Source organism: Sorex fumeus, unplaced genomic scaffold (genome assembly GCF_029834395.1).
Source record: "Sorex fumeus unplaced genomic scaffold, SorFum_2.1 ptg000007l, whole genome shotgun sequence".
Taxonomy (NCBI): domain Eukaryota; kingdom Metazoa; phylum Chordata; class Mammalia; order Eulipotyphla; family Soricidae; genus Sorex; species Sorex fumeus.
This window is the reverse complement of record NW_026606064.1, coordinates 34,552,726-34,568,125: the sequence shown is the minus strand read 5'-3', so window position 1 is coordinate 34,568,125 and position 15,400 is coordinate 34,552,726. Positions and strand designations below refer to the sequence as shown.

Below are 15,400 nucleotides of genomic sequence, written 5' to 3'. Positions count from 1 at the left end.
GACAGGCCACTTAGGGGCAGGCACATTGTAGGAGTGGCCTAATCCTTATAACAGGACATTACATTAGGTCATTCTTTGTTGTGGTAGATCTTGTGCCTTGAGGGACACTTAGCATCCCTCTGCCCACTTGAGATCAGTAATCAGTCTCCCCACCACACCTGACCCTAGTTGTGAGAATGAAAGATTGTCTCCAGGAGCTGGGAAGATAGCACAGTGTAGTGGATTCCAAGCCTCACATGTGCTAGGCCCTGAGGTCAAGGCCCAGTACCACATGCTGATCTCTACCTGCACACCCTGTGTCACCCTGCTGGCCCCAGCAGCTGTTCAGCGTGGAGCCCAAGCAGCAGCCACTTGGCCTCACAGCCAGGCTGCCTATCACTGGGAGAAGCCCCAGGCTCACCAGGCACCCCTGCAGAGCCTTCACATCTTCTTTATCAAATGCTATCAGTGTGGTTCACTCACGTGGTTTGGCAAACCCTATTCTGGAGGGTTTCTGCCTCAGCTCTGACACACACAGTGTGGCTGTGTCCTTGTACTTGTCCAAACTTCTGCTTTGTTTCTTGAACTTCTGAGCTCCTTGTGGTATAGACCTACTTCACCTGGGTCTTGCCTTCAAAGTGCTTTTGAAGTCTGATTGAGACACCAGATAAATGTGAGAGAAAGAAAGAAAGAAAGAAATAAAGAAAAGAAAGAAAGAAAGAAAGAAATAAAGAAAGAAAGAAAGAAAGAAAGAACAGTGGAGGAGGGCATGGAATAAGTCCTCACTTACTGTGGAAAAAAGAATGAAAAGAGGAGCATCCAGGAGGAGGTGGCCTGGAGCCGAGTACATCTGAAACCATCTCTCTTGTGTCCTGCAGGACCAGGCATTGCGTTTGTGGTTTACCCGGAAGCCTTAACCAGGCTGCCCCTCTCTCCCTTCTGGGCCATCATCTTTTTCCTGATGCTGCTCACTCTTGGACTGGACACTATGGTGAGACCCTCCCCAGTCTAGCCCAGCCCCACCCCTCCCGATCTCCCTCTCTGGGTCCTGCGTCCATCCTGCAGTGGGGAGTGGGGTGGGCCTAGTGGTGCCTGTGTATCTCCTGAGTGGAGGAAGGGGTGGCTTGGAATAACTTCCTCTTTGTAGGTGCTGCCGGCAAGCTGACATGACTTCCTTTATCCATCCTCTCTTCACTCCTGGGGCCCAGTTTTCATCTGTGTACTTCCTGCTTTGGTGTCATTTTGCCAAAACAAATTCTGTGGGGAAGGATAAGGAAGAATAATTTGAAGTCAATTTTAGGGAAATTGCCACGGAGCCGAGACTCCTACAAATCATGCTGACAGGTGCTCAGAGTTTAGTAGTTGGGTGCGAAGAGGGTTTTTCCTCCAGCAGAAGAGGAATTTACATCTCATGAATACAAAGTGATGCTTAAATGCCTTGTGGATGAATAGAGTATCAGTCCCTCAGAGCTAGAAGCACAGTTTCTAATTTTTTTTTTGGTCGGGGTGTTGGGGGACCACATCCAGAGATGCTTAAGGCTGCTCTTGATTCTGTGCTTCAGGACCATATGCAGTGCTGGGATTGGACCAAAGTTGACCACATGCAAGGTTAAGGCCCTAACCCCTGTATTATCAGTTTCTGAGACTTACATCTTGCCTGGGTTCCCCTGGGCTCCAACCCCCAAAGCCTGTAGTCCTAAAGTCCAAACTCACACTGCTCTCCCTAGTGGGAACCAGGGAGTCTTCTGGGATGGGGGGGTGGGAGGATGGGGGTGGTCTTCTGGGCTGGGCGGTTCTTCTGAAATGTGTGTTTTTGTGCCCCCTTTCAGTTTGCCACCATTGAGACCATAGTGACCTCCATCTCAGATGAGTTCCCCAAGTACCTCCGCACACACAAGCCAGTCTTCACTCTGGGCTGCTGCGTTTGTTTCTTCATCATGGGCTTTCCAATGATCACTCAGGTACAGGGCCTTTGGGGCACAGGTTTGAGGTGCAGGTCGCTTGGTGGGGGTGAGGGGGGAGTGATGACTTTCTATCCTTTTTGTCCTTGGCTCTCAGACTGTAGCCACAGTTCCCAGGAAAAACTGCCAGGTTTCTACTATGTGTATATAGATGGTGCCAGCTCCCTCGAGATTGTGACCACAGAGGGAAATATGTCATCTTTGCTTGGCAGATGCTTCTAGCATCTTCCGTAATTGAGTTGTCGCCTTCTTGAGCCAACAAGGCAGGTGTGCCCTATTTGAATAAAACGGACTACATGGAAATACAAATGTACCAATGGGAGAAATTTCCAGTTGATTACTTAGCCAAGTAACCTTTGAGCTGTTTGTAGTTTTGTGTGTTTTTTGGTAAGTTTAGGGGTGCACTCACGCCACACTGTTTTTAATTTTGGTGTCTTGGGGACCTCGAATGAGTCACTGCTTTGGGGCTTGGTTATTTCATCTGTGAAATGCTGGATTGGAAGGAGAGGGTCTCTAATATCGCCTTCGTTGTGGAGAGAAGAGATTTCAAGAGTGAGTGAAGGATGGCACTTGGGTGCAGATACACAGATTGAAAAACTCTGCTTACTCCTTAAAGTGAAAAACTAGGGCATCTGCCTGAGCTCACGTCTGCACCTTCAGATGCTGCTTTTGGCCTTCCCAAGTAAGATGTCAGGTCATTTTCCTGTGCTTGTTCAGTTGATAGGCTCTGAGAATCTCAGTGGGGGCGGGGGGGGGTGTTGCTTGGCTAATACTGCACACTCTGGCAAACCTCCGTAGGTTTGCCATTGAGAACACAGGTGATGAACCTCCTGTTTGCTCCCAGCCCTTCCAGGGATAAAGGATTGGCCACTTGTGATGGGACCAAGGTGAGTCCAGGCCCCTGGATAATATTCTCTCTCTCTCTCTCTGTCTCAGGGTGGGATCTACATGTTTCAGCTCGTGGACACCTATGCTGCTTCCTATGCCCTCGTCATCATTGCCATTTTTGAGCTCGTGGGAATATCCTATGTGTACGGTAAGACAACCAGTTGGCAGCTATCAAGGGAGAAGCTTGTGGTGAAGGCAGGCCTGGCCAGAGGCAATGAAAAGGCCTCTCTGCAGCGGCCTGACCTCTCTGCAGGAAACGCTGACAGCTGTGTCTTTGTTTCCCCGTGGGTTTCTTGACCTCTGTGATTTGGATTGCAGACAGGAACTAAAGGTGCCACTGGGGAGTCTCAGAAATCTTAGTAGGCACCACCTAGGACCAGACGGACAGTGAGTGCCAGGACAAATACTGGAGGAGGAAGGCTGCTTTGCAGGGACAGTATGATCTCCTGGACTTAGTAACTGTGGGGGTCCATGTAGCTGCAATGAGGAGTAGCTTCATAGGTGGTCTCCCTTGCTGTTGAAAGAAAAGGGTCCCCCTTCTCCCCCTTCCCTGATCCCTAGAATGTCTTACCAGCTTGGAGGGAGCATGTGAGCTAGACCTGGACCCTGTCTTTTCCCAGGAACAAATTTCCAGGTAGTTCCCTTCTTGCCCGTTCACCTTGCCTGGCTGCGCTATGGCAATGTGCATTCTGCGATTCTTGTGGCTCAAATCCAAAACCGGGCTCTGTAGAGAGGAGACTGTGCTGGGTGGAGGTGGGGGTCTCGCCAGGTGATCTCTGCACCCCTTGTATGTACAGCTGACTCCCATGAGCCATGGGAGTGGGAGTCAGGACACACCCCTGACTTATTTGTGTCAGCAAACAAGTGGCCCCTGGCCAAGCTGCCTTCATGCAGAGGGACCTCCATGCTCATCCCAGTGCAGACTCACAGGGTTTCTGAACCACATTCAATGTCACCAGCTCTAGGCCAAAAAAGGACACAGCAGCGTGTCCCTGAAAACAGGATGTGATAGAGAAACACAGGTCCTGTGAATGTATGTATGCGTGGTCAGGCCTGGGGTTGTGCTGTGCTCTGCCTCATCACTGGAGCCAGCCAGTTCCCCTCCCACCCCTAAAGGCAGTGGTAGAGTCTCAGCCTTTGGCCAGAGGGCCACAGCTGCTCAGGAGCCTGGGTGGGGGGACCTCCAGATGCTGGGCTGGAGGGAAGCACCAGGTTTTCCATTCAGATGGAAATGACTGTTTCTAGCTCCCAGATCCCCAACCTTCCAGTGACAGTACATGAGTTTGAGGCTGCCAGATTTAAACACAGAACTGTGAGTCTGGTGGGGCAACTGTGTCTGGAAAAGACTTGCAGAAAAAGTAGACTTCCTTTAAAGAAGTGCTTTGTGCTTTCTTTTCTTTTCTTTTCTTTTCTTTTTTTTTTTATGTAGGAGTACTGCTATTTATTCAGCCACTGATTAGCTGATTGATTTGGGCATGAACTCCACCTTACTTTTTTCCCCATAGTTTCATTTATTTATTTATTTTTCATCTTTTATTTATTTATTGAATCACGTGGGAAAAGTTACTAAGCTTTCAGGTTTAAGTCTCGGTCATACAATGATCAAACACCTCTCCCTTCACCAGTACTCACATTTCACCACCAAGAACCCCAATATACCCCCCTCCCACCCCACCCAATGCCTGTGAGGCAGATGATTTCTACTTAACTCTTCTCTACATTGATTACATTCATCATTTTGACAAAGGATGCACCATTATTGTTTAGAATTCTCCCCCCCCACCCCAACAATCAGAATTGCTGAAAAGGCATTGTGAAATACTTTGTTTTCTATAGCTGGTTATATCAGCTGCCCCGTCACCGCCTGCTCATACCTGACTTTCCTATAAGCTCTGAGGTGGAGGCCACCTTGCTGCCCGGGGAGAGAAAAGGAGGAAAGGAGCAACACACTTTCCCTCCCAGGGAGGCATGGCGCCGTAGTTTAACGCATGGTCCATTCACTTTTCTGTTGCAAGCTGCCGGGCTCTGGATTAAGTCCTTTTGCCTCTGGAGCCATGGCTGTGCCAGAGAGCCGCTCGTGGGGGGCAACTCGTGACCTCAGTAGGGTGTGAAGGACGAGCCAGTACCTCCCCCCTTCCCAGGAGACTGCAGTTGCCCCGTCACTGCTGGCTCATACCTGGCTTTCCAATAAGCTCTGAGGCGGAGGCCACCTTGCTGCCCGGGGACAGAAAAGGCGGAAAGGAGCAACACCCTTTCCCTCCCAGGGAGGCATGGCGCCTTAGTTTAACGCATGGTCCATTTACTTTTCTGCTGCAAGCTGCCGGGCTCTGGACTAAGTCCTTTTGCCTCTGGAGCCATGTCTGTGCTGAAGAGCCGCTTGTGGGGGGCAACTTGTGACCTCAGTAGGGCATGAAGGACGAGATGGTACCAACCCCCTTCCCATGAGACTACAGTTGCCTCGTCACTGCCAGCTTATACCTGGCTTTCCAAATAGCTCTGAGGAGGCGGCCACCTTGCTGCCGGTGGGGAGAAAGGTGGAAGGGAGCAACACCCTTTCCCTCCCGGGGAGGCATGGCGCCGTAGTTTAAGGCATGGTTCATTCATTTTTCTGCCACAAGATGCCGGGCTCTGGATTAAGTCCTTTTGCCTCTGAAGCCATGGCCATGCCAAAGAGCTGCTCGTGGGGGGCAACTTGTGACCTCAGTAGGGCATGAAGGACAAGCCAGTACCATCCCCTTTCCCATGAGACTGCAGTTGCCCCATCACCGCTGGCTCATACATGGCTTTCCAAATAGCTCTGAGGCAGCGGCCACCTTGCTGCTGGGGGGAGAAAGGCGGAAGGGAGCAACACCCTTTCCCTACCAGGGAGGCATGGCGCCGTAGTTTAACGCATGGTCCATTCACTTTTCTTCTGCAAGATGTCGGGCTCTGGATTAAGTCCTTTTGCCTCTGGAGCCATGGCCGTGTATGCTGTCCAGATGCATTTCTGCCAAAAACTGCTGGGTTTCGAGAATTGTTTCTGAGTCTCTGGGATCATGGACATTAATCAGCTTGATCAGGAGCCAGAGAGGCCGTTTGTAGGCGGCTACTCGAGGTCTCGCTGGGATGGGGAGGAAAGGGCCGGTTCCACCCCTGTCTGGTGAGGCCCTGTGTGTATCGTCACTGCAGGCCCAAACCCGACTGTCCTGTGGCCTCTGGAGGATGACAGTCACCAGGCCACCAAGGGGAACAGGCCAAGGCATGAAACCTATTCCCACCTGGAGTGGCCCAGCCCCAGTAACCTACTGCAGGAACAGGACGCATTTCTGCCAAAAGCTTTTGGGTTCCAAGATTCATTTCTGAGCCTCTGGGATCATGGCCATTAAGCAGTCCAATAAGGAACCAGAGAGGCCATGCCTCCAATTATATAGCTGAGCCGGAGGTGGTTTGTGGGTATGTCTCCCACATACCTAACTTTGGCCATTTCCTTTCTTGGTAAACTTTGCCCCAAGTTTTTGGGGTCTGGTCAAAGGCACAGCAGCAATTTTGGGGTATCTGAAGGCCTGACGGTGCCATCAGTCTGCTGATGCAGTCACCTCACAGATACAGATTGACCTGCTGGTGGCACCATCCCCCGCTTTGTGCTTTCTTAAGTGCAGGGGTGCGGCTCCTATCTGGAGGAAGCCAAGATTGAACAGTCACCACCCAAATCTGCCTGTAGTTGTTGGGTTTAGTTTTCCCACTGCCCTCCAGCACAGCGGGTAGGGCGTTTGCCTTGCATGCAGCCAAACTGACCCGGGTTCAATTCCTTCGTCCCTCTTGGAGAGCCTGGCAAGCTACTGAGAGTATCCCGCCTGCATGGCAGAGCTGGGCAAGCTCCCCGTGGCGTATTTGACATGCCAAAAACAGTGACAACAAGTCTCACAATGGTGACATTACTGGTGCCCGCTTGAGCAAATTGATGAACAATGGGAGGTCAGTGCTACAGGACAGTACTACAGTGCTACTACCCCCTAGCGCAGTAGCCCCCTGTTTTGGGTGTATCCACTCGAATCGGTTCCTTGTTCACATCCCACCCACAGACTATCCCCCTGTGGAGCTGTCAGGGCAACACCTTTCTCAGGTGCCCCTCTTTGTCACTCTTCAGTTCCACTGCACGCTGGACCATGACCTTTTCTTTCTTTTAGTACAAAAGAAAACAACAACAACAACAAAAAAAACTCCAGTCCTCCAAGAATGGACAGATTCCAGTTCCACTTTATTCCTGGGTGCGCTCCCCACCCTATTCCTATTCATTTTTTAGGGAGGGCACACCCAACATTGCCCAGGGGTTACTCCTGGCTCTGTGCTCAGGGATCACTCCTGGCCATGGTTGGGATGGCAGGAATCAAACCTGGGTTAGCTGCGTGCCAGGCAAACACCTTACCCACCGTACTGCTGCTTTGACCCTCTGTCACCTGTTCTTACCCTTCACTCATATTCTTGCCTGATATGTCACTATCTGATTTGGGGTGTCAGGTTAGGCCTCCTCCCCTTACCACTCCATTTACTGGGGCACTGTGAACAGTCAGCACTAGAGACTCTTTTGTGAATGATGCACTCAGGTACACGGGTGGGAGTGAGTATGCAAGGGTTGACTCACTGCTTTATCCTGCTGCGTGCCCCCTGAGAAGAGGACACACAATGAGATTTCCTGTTTGCAGGCCTCTGCCAGCCACTTCTCCAGGAAGAATAAGTCACCCACTCAGCTCCCTGGAAATGTCAGTACTGAGCTTAGTTAGAACTGTGCATGTCCCTGCTGGGCGCCCTGTCACAAAGATAAAAGAGGAAACCTTTAGAAGTGGATGTCTCAGAGCCCTAGAATATAACAGGAAGTAGAGGCTGAGGTGTGGGGCTTAGTTTACTGCCAACTAGGGGGCATAAATTCTGAGCCAACTCCTGGAGAACCCATGGTGGGGTGCCTGTCCAGGCCCTGGGGGGAGCTGAGGGCTCCACAGAACTGGAGAGGCATCTGAGGGACCTAGTGCAGAGTGAAAGTGGAAGCCACCTCAAGGGAGTTTCATGTATTTCAAGATATAGATGGGGTGGCACTAATGGGAAGGGGCACCCTCTGAGTATAGGTCTCACTTGTGGGTAATTTAATGCCAGGAGGCTGCTCTGGATGTACAGGAAGGAGGAGTATGCATCCAGAGACACCTGCACAGTGGGGCTAGGGGGCTGGGCTGTGTAGACAAAAGCCACAACACTGCACAAGTGAGAGTGACTGGTTGGTGGAGGTTTGGGACTAGTTGGTTATAAGGAACTTGTTGTGAGCTACTTCCTGAATGCCAGATTTGTTTGTTGAGCCTAAAATAGTAGACCTGAGCTCACCCCATTTTCCCTTGCTACTGTCATGCTAGCCTTTAAGAAGCATACACTTATACCTGGCTCAGAACTCAGGGCTCACTCCTGGTGGGGCTTGGAGGAGTCAGGGATTGAACTTGGGTCAGCTGCATGCAAGGCAAATAACATTCTAGTCATTGTACTGTTGCTCCAGCTCCAATATAGGTCTATATTATGAAGGTCACACTCAACTGTGCTGGGTACACTGAGGTTACCCTTGGTGATGCCTGGCCCTGAGGTGAGGGCCTGATGGCTTGGAACTTGTGCCTCTCAGTTTAGTGCTCAGGGCCACCACAGTCACACTAGAGGTGAGTGAGGAGCTGGCCGGGGCCCAGGAGGAGCTCAGGCCTCTCTTTTTCTCTCTGTCTCACGTCTCACTCTCTCTCTTTGTCTCTGTCTCTCTCTCTCTCATGTACTCACACACACACACACACACACACACACACAAAACAGAGGAGACCCCCATGTCATTGAGATCTCTCTCTCTCTCTCTCTCTCTCTCACTCACACACACACACACACACACACACACGCTTACTGCTTGTGCTCTTCTTGTCCCTCACACCTGCACACCCCTCCTCCACCGCAGTCTCAGCCGCCTGGACTCAAGGCCCCGCAGAGCCTGTCACCATGCCCATGCTTCAGGCTCCACCAGTTTTTTCTTGAACTTGATCCAGGATTAGGTCTTGGTTGGCCATGAACGCAGCTTCCGCGTTAAAGTTCATGCTTTGCATGAATGAAGCCCTGGGGTTTTGTCCTCTGCCCCAGAAAAAAAAAAAAGGTAAAAACAGACTTGCAAGGCTTAAGGGGTTTGGGTCTATGGAAAGGATGGAGCAGGCCAAGGCCTCCGTCAACCTGGTGGGGCTTGTGGGCTGTGGGCAGAGCAGGCCAGGCTTGGCAGGAGGTGACACAGGCAGAGGGAGCCCGGGGTAGCCTGTCCCAGGGATGAGCAGGAGGCAGCAGGCTTGCCTGGGGAGCCCGCTGGTGCCCCTGGGCTGTCTGCATGGGGCCTGGCTGCCCACACATTGGCAGAGCAGGCAGGAGTGTCCCCCACACATGCTCACAGGAGCCAGAGCCAGGTGTCTGCAGTGAGGAGGCTCCGTGCATTTGGCCAGTCCCTGGACCCAGCATAGGTCACTCCAGGGCACACACCTGGCTGTGGCTGAGACGAGTGAATGGTCTGGAGGACTGATGTCACTCTAGGTTTGGGCTTGTGGGCATGGAACAGGAGCAAATGCCAGCGACTACCTGCCACCAAAGGAATGAGGATCCATTTTGTTGGGGGGGGGGGGCAGAGTGGATTTTTTAAAAAATTTAATTTAATTTTTTAAAAAAATTTTTATTAGTGAGACACCATGAGGTACATTTGTAGACTTACAAATTTTGTGCTTGGGTTTCAATTATACAATGATCAAATACCCATCCCTCCACCAGTGTCCATTTCCCACCACCACGGATCTCAGTATCCCTCCCACCCCATCCCCCTCATCCCACCCTGCCTCTGTGGCAGGGCATTCTCCTCTGTTCTCTCTCTCCTTTTGGGTGTTGTGGTTTGCAAAAGAGGCATTGAGTGGCAATCACGTTTGGTCTATAGTCTACTTTCAGCATGCTCCTCTCATCCTGGGAGGACCCTCCCAACACCCTTTATTTGGTGCTCCCTTCTTTATCTGAGCTGCCTTTTCCCCTAGCATGTGGGGCTGGCCTCCAAGCCATGGAGCAAAATTCCTGGTACTAATCTCGGCCATTCTTGGTACTACATGGAAAGTATCATGTTAAGCGAAATGAGTCAGAAAGAGAGGGATAGACATAGAAAGATGGCATTCATCTGGGTAACATAAAGTAACAAAATAGGAGACTAACAACCAGAGTGGACTTTTTGATATAAACTTTAAAATGAAAGCATATAATAGCACTGTCCTCCCGTTGTTCATCGATTTGCTCAAGTGGACACAAGTATCGTCTCCATTGTGAGACTTGTTACTGTTTTTGGCATATAGAATAGGTCACAGGTAGCTTGTCAGGCTTTGCCATGCGGGCGGAATACTCTCAGTAGCTTGCCGGGCTCTCTGAGAGGGACAGAGGAATCGAAACCGGGTCAGCTGCGTGCAAGGCAAATGCCTTACCCATTATGCTATCGCTCAGGCCCCAAAGCATATAATATCTATCAAAAAAAAAAAAAAAAAGGAACATGTATCTGATGGTCCAGCATGGTGAATTTTTGTCCCATGTCACTCTGATTAAGAGTGAGGGGCTGGAGTGATAGCACAGTGGATCATTTGCCTTGCATGTGGTTGGCCCGGGTTTGATTCCCAGAATCCCATATGGTCCCCTGAGCACCGACAGGAGTGATTTCTGAGTGCAAAGCCAGGGGTAACCCCCGTGCTTTACTGGGTGTGGCCCAAAAAAGAAAAAAAACGAGTGAAAGCATTATCAGCATAGCAACTCCAGGATTCTGAGAAAGGCACGCAGCTGATGAGCCTCAGAAACATTTAAGAAACTAATGTGTTCCTCGGGGCCTGTAGGCTGCAGCTCAGTGGTGGAGCTGGTATCTGCCTTGTAAGCATTAAGCCTCAAATTTGGTCCTCAGCACAGCCGCATACTGTGTGTGATCCCTGAAGCACTACCTTTGGGATCTTTGGGGCCAAGCAGTAGTCTGTGTTCTCTTGCATTCACCACAGTCAAGTGTGAGAACCCCAAACTCTCCATCAAGCAGTGCCATTCATTGTGGCAGCCTGATCATCAGAACAACTAAGAGAAGGGAAAGGAGAGAGAGAGAGAGAGAGAGAGAGAGAGAGAGAGAGAGAGAGAGAGAGAGAGAGAGAGAAAACTCCTTTAAAAAGGATGGGAATCGCTTCTCGGCCTTTTGGCTAAGATCAAGTATAAAAAGGATGGGAGAAGCATGCTGAAAGTAGACTATAGACCAAACATGATCGCCACTCAATGCCTCTTTTGCAAACCACAACACCCCAAAGGAGAGAGAGAACAAAAGGGAGTGCCCTGCCACAGAGGCAGGGTGGGATGGGGGGATGGGGGTGGGTGGGAGGGATACTGGGACCCGCTGTGGTGAAAAATGGGCACTGGTGGAGGGATGGGCATTTGATCATTGTATCATTGAAACCCAAGCACAAAAATTTGTAAGTCTACAACTGTACCTCATGGTGTTTCACTAATAAAAATTAAAAAAAAAAATAAAAAGGAGAGGGAGATCCCCCACTCACTTCTTTAAAGAAGTGGTTCTTGGCTGGAGTGATAGCACAGCGGGTTTGCCTTGCACGCGCCCGACCTGGGTTCGATTCCAAGCATCCCATATGGTCCCCTGAGCACCGCCAGGAGTAATTCCTGAAAGCAAAGCCAGGAGTAACCCTGAGTATTGCCAGGTATGACCCAAAAAGCAAAAAAAAAAAAAAAAAAAAAAAAAAAAAAAGAAGTGGTTCAAAGTCTTCAAAGCCTTCGTGAGCCAAGATGCACAGGGACCGTGGTTGCTAAGGGTGGTCCTGAGGGGGTCATTCTTTCTGTTTTGCTTGTGGCTTTTGTTGACATGATCCATGACCAGAAACACAGTGACTGTGTGTGTTGCTACCAAGCGGCCACTTCCCCTTGGCACTGACCTTGGCTTTGGCTGCTGTTACGGCCTCTCACAGGGCACAGATCAAGTGACTCACATAGGACCTTGGAGGGGAACTGATGACGCAGGTTCCAGTGACTATCACTCTTGGTCCCAAAGGCGTTCCCAATGCCCCGTGCTCACTGACCATAGTCTTAATTGGTCTTTCCAGAGTTGTTGCAATACCTATTGAGTCACCTCTGCAAACAGTGGTGCCCATGAAGAGGCCAGGCAGGCTGAGCCAGCGCTGAGTTTCCTCTTCACCAAGTGGCAGTCGTTCCAGACCTCAGCACAGAGAGAGCATTTCATGGCTCTTTCCATGTCCGATTTGCCCCAGTCTTCCCGCAGTCATTTGTCGGATGGTTTTCTACACACCAGGGGGCCCGTAGACATGGGGGGTGGGGGTTATACCAAGCACACAGTGCCTGTTACTTGACCCCACCTTCACCTCACCCTGGATTTCTGCTTGTCTTTCTGCAGGCTTGCAAAGGTTCTGTGAAGACATAGAGATGATGATTGGATTCCAGCCAAACATTTTCTGGAAAGTCTGCTGGGCGTTCGTCACCCCCACCATTCTGACTGTAAGGAGTGTGTTGCTTGGGCCCATGTTGACTACCTTGCATGGGGGAATCTGAGGATTTGGGTATCACCATGCTGTGTGTTCACAGATGAGCCACGGAAGTTGGGCTGTACTATTCTGCCTTTTTGACCTTCAGAGAGGTGAAGTAACATACCAAAAGGTGCTCAGCAGAGGGTTGGCGCTCCGTTCTGGAACTCTATGCCCCCAGCCTGCCGTCTGTACAGAGAGTTGAGAGTGCCATGGTTCCCTGAACCATGGTCAGGCTCTCAGCTGGCCTGTAGGGTGGGGAGCACTGTTGTCCCAGCTGTAAGAGGAGGAAACTGACACCGAGGCCGGGGAACATGCAGACCAGGTTAGCAGCAGCCAGTGCCTCTCTGGGTTAGCAGCTACCAGGCCTGGCACCCAGACAGGCTGGCACTGCAACTCTTGCTTTTCACCGTGCTTTGGCACAGCCTCTTTGCAATAAGTATAGCGGGGATTAGATGTGGTTTCTATCTTTGAGATTGTTTCTGTGACCTGGTACCTGTTATCACTTCAGAGGCTTTTGCCTCCCAGTCTCATCATGAGATCACTGTACCTTCCTCCTCTTAAAGATCAGAGCCCTCTCTTGACCGTGGATCTATGCAGGTGGATCCACGCACATCCTGTTACCTCATTACTGGATGGACGCCTCCAGGCTCTGCCCTGCTCCACTTTCCAAGCCCAGTAATTGACAGAAATTTTATCACCACTCCCCCCACCACTTCCTCCAGCCACCCTCCCTCCCTCTGTCTCGTGGCTTCTTGCGGGCTGCTGGAAGTAGGCTACAGTTATCGTTTGAGCCAGCAGGTGGCACTAGAAACCAGATGAAAACCATTGCTTTACTACAGCTTCTCCAAAGGAAAAATCCCAGGATGAATGGAAAATTATAAAGAAAATGTGCATTCCTCTCCTCCCTCCCTTCCTGCCCCCCTCCCTTTTTTATAGCCACAAAGAGATTTTTAATCAAATAGCTCAGTTTCTTTCTGAAACATAAAAAAAAAACATTCAGTGTTGATGCCTCTTCATGGACAGGATAACACCTGGAGTACCATATATGTTTTAGAGGCTGTATTTTTCTGAAAAGTCCCACTGATTTGCGGCATGGAAGTGGAAAAGGATTAAGGTCGAATTTTCAGTCTCTGGAACTCAGGACTAAACCTTGAATGAAGAATTCAGACTTTCCTGATCTGTGAAAAGAAAACTCCAATCTCTTTTCTTGGTTGGGCTTTGCCATTTCCCCCAGTTACTATTGATTGGATTTTGTCTTTATTTGGCTGTCTTAGACACGACCTTCCTTTCTCTCTAGTCCTAAAAGATTAAGCTATGGAGGATTTTAGGATGTTCTGTAGAAACACTGTCATATAATCGTTATCGGTACTATGGCCTTCTGAGGTCTGTTACCAGGCACTAGCGCATTGGGCCTTACTCATTTGCATGGTGGGTGATTCTTTCCCCTCTTATATTGCTTGCACTGGGTCTTGAAAAACTGAGGAACTTGCCCAGAGATGCAGAGCTTACAGCCCAGTCATACCACATAGCACCTCCCGGGGTGATCCCTGAGTACAGAACCAAGAGTAAGCCCTAATAAGCACTGCTGGGTGGCCCAAATACAAGCAAACAATAAAAGAAAAAAATTGAACCCTAGGGCTGATTAGATTTTTAAGCTCACACTAACACATTTCTAAGCATTTAAGACCTAAGTACTTTTGACCTCCAAGGGTAGTTTGCTAATTATGGATGAAAATAGTCACAATTTTTCTTTACAGGTAAAATATCAGGGAAAAGGAATTCCAGGAGGTTGCTTGGTTTTTTGAGAAAGTTCCCCAACTATGCTGTAGTTCACTGATTGCCATGATAAAGTTTGCATCAGACACCAGTGAGAAATCCAGAAAATATCCTGTGTGGTTTTGGGAGCTGGCAATGGGTAGCTGCCAATGAGCTCTTCCTCATCGAAGGATGAATCTCTCTTCAGGGGGTTAGTTGGCGGCTGTGGTTAGGATAGGCCTGACTCCATGACCACATGATCACCTGGCGTATTCAGGCTCCTCTGAGAACAGGGTTTAAGCAAAGCTAACTTGAACCAGAGGAGACTTAAGGCCGAGGACAAGTGTGCGCAGATGAGTTTGATGTGCTGTTTGTGTCCTAGGAAATGGGTTTCCGAAGGCTGAGTCTCACACTTGCTTTGTGCTGTTTGTCCTTCTGTAAAATGAATCCTTGTAGAGTGCTGGAGTGAACTAAGATTATGGGTTTAAATTACTTCAAAGCCCCAGAAATAAAATTGGTCATTTTTATATGTGCCTTCATGGATTTATAGAGCTATAAATATTCCCCATGTAATTATTGTATCTATAGTCAGGTCACGTTACTGAATTATGCACACACATAAGCAGATGTATTGCTATTTATATAGTAAATGAAATGGAGCAACTTACCATAATTACATTAGGCCATACTTCCAATAGACTGGTTAATAAAGCTTATAACTCCAGGGGCAAATGTTTGGAAAGGGACCTAAAGTAGGTACCTCTTATCATAAAAGCCTCTTTTTTTTTGGCTTTTAAAAAACAGTTTTCTTTGGGTTTATATTCACTTGAATCAATATACTGAATTATTGTTGTATTGAAATCATCTCGTGCCCCAGCAACCTGGGCTTTGTAGCAGTAACATCTATGTTTTACAATTTTCCAGTGCTTCATTCTTTCCCCATAGCCTCCCATGTATCATTTTTCCTGACATATTTTCTTGTGGTCATTTGGGGGCACTTATTTTACTGGTTACTATGAGAAAGAGGTTAGGAGGAGGGACCCCTATGTCTGCGTATGTCATTATATACTGGTTCATTTATCAGCAGGATGAATGCAGGAAAAATTCAACTATTTCAGCACAGTGCCCCCTACCCTAAGGCTTGGCATGTACAGTGAGCACTCCAGCTTTGTCTTTTAGGGGCAACTTTTCTTGCTACCTATGATCCTCTTTGGCATCCCTGATAGAGGTCCTAGGGTTCTC

At 49.3% G+C, this 15,400-nt stretch overlaps 1 protein-coding gene across 1 annotated transcript in view; it reads left to right on the top strand.

Annotated features, from left to right (window-relative positions):
• Window positions 1-15,400, top strand: part of SLC6A5 (solute carrier family 6 member 5) — a 60,437-nt gene that overhangs the window by 40,639 nt on the left and 4,398 nt on the right. The window contains exons 10-13 of the mRNA XM_056135859.1: window positions 858-970; window positions 1,809-1,940; window positions 2,877-2,976; window positions 12,274-12,374. Coding sequence (XP_055991834.1) covers window positions 858-970; window positions 1,809-1,940; window positions 2,877-2,976; window positions 12,274-12,374 — 446 coding nt within the window. The remainder of the gene's footprint in view (window positions 1-857; window positions 971-1,808; window positions 1,941-2,876; window positions 2,977-12,273; window positions 12,375-15,400) is intronic.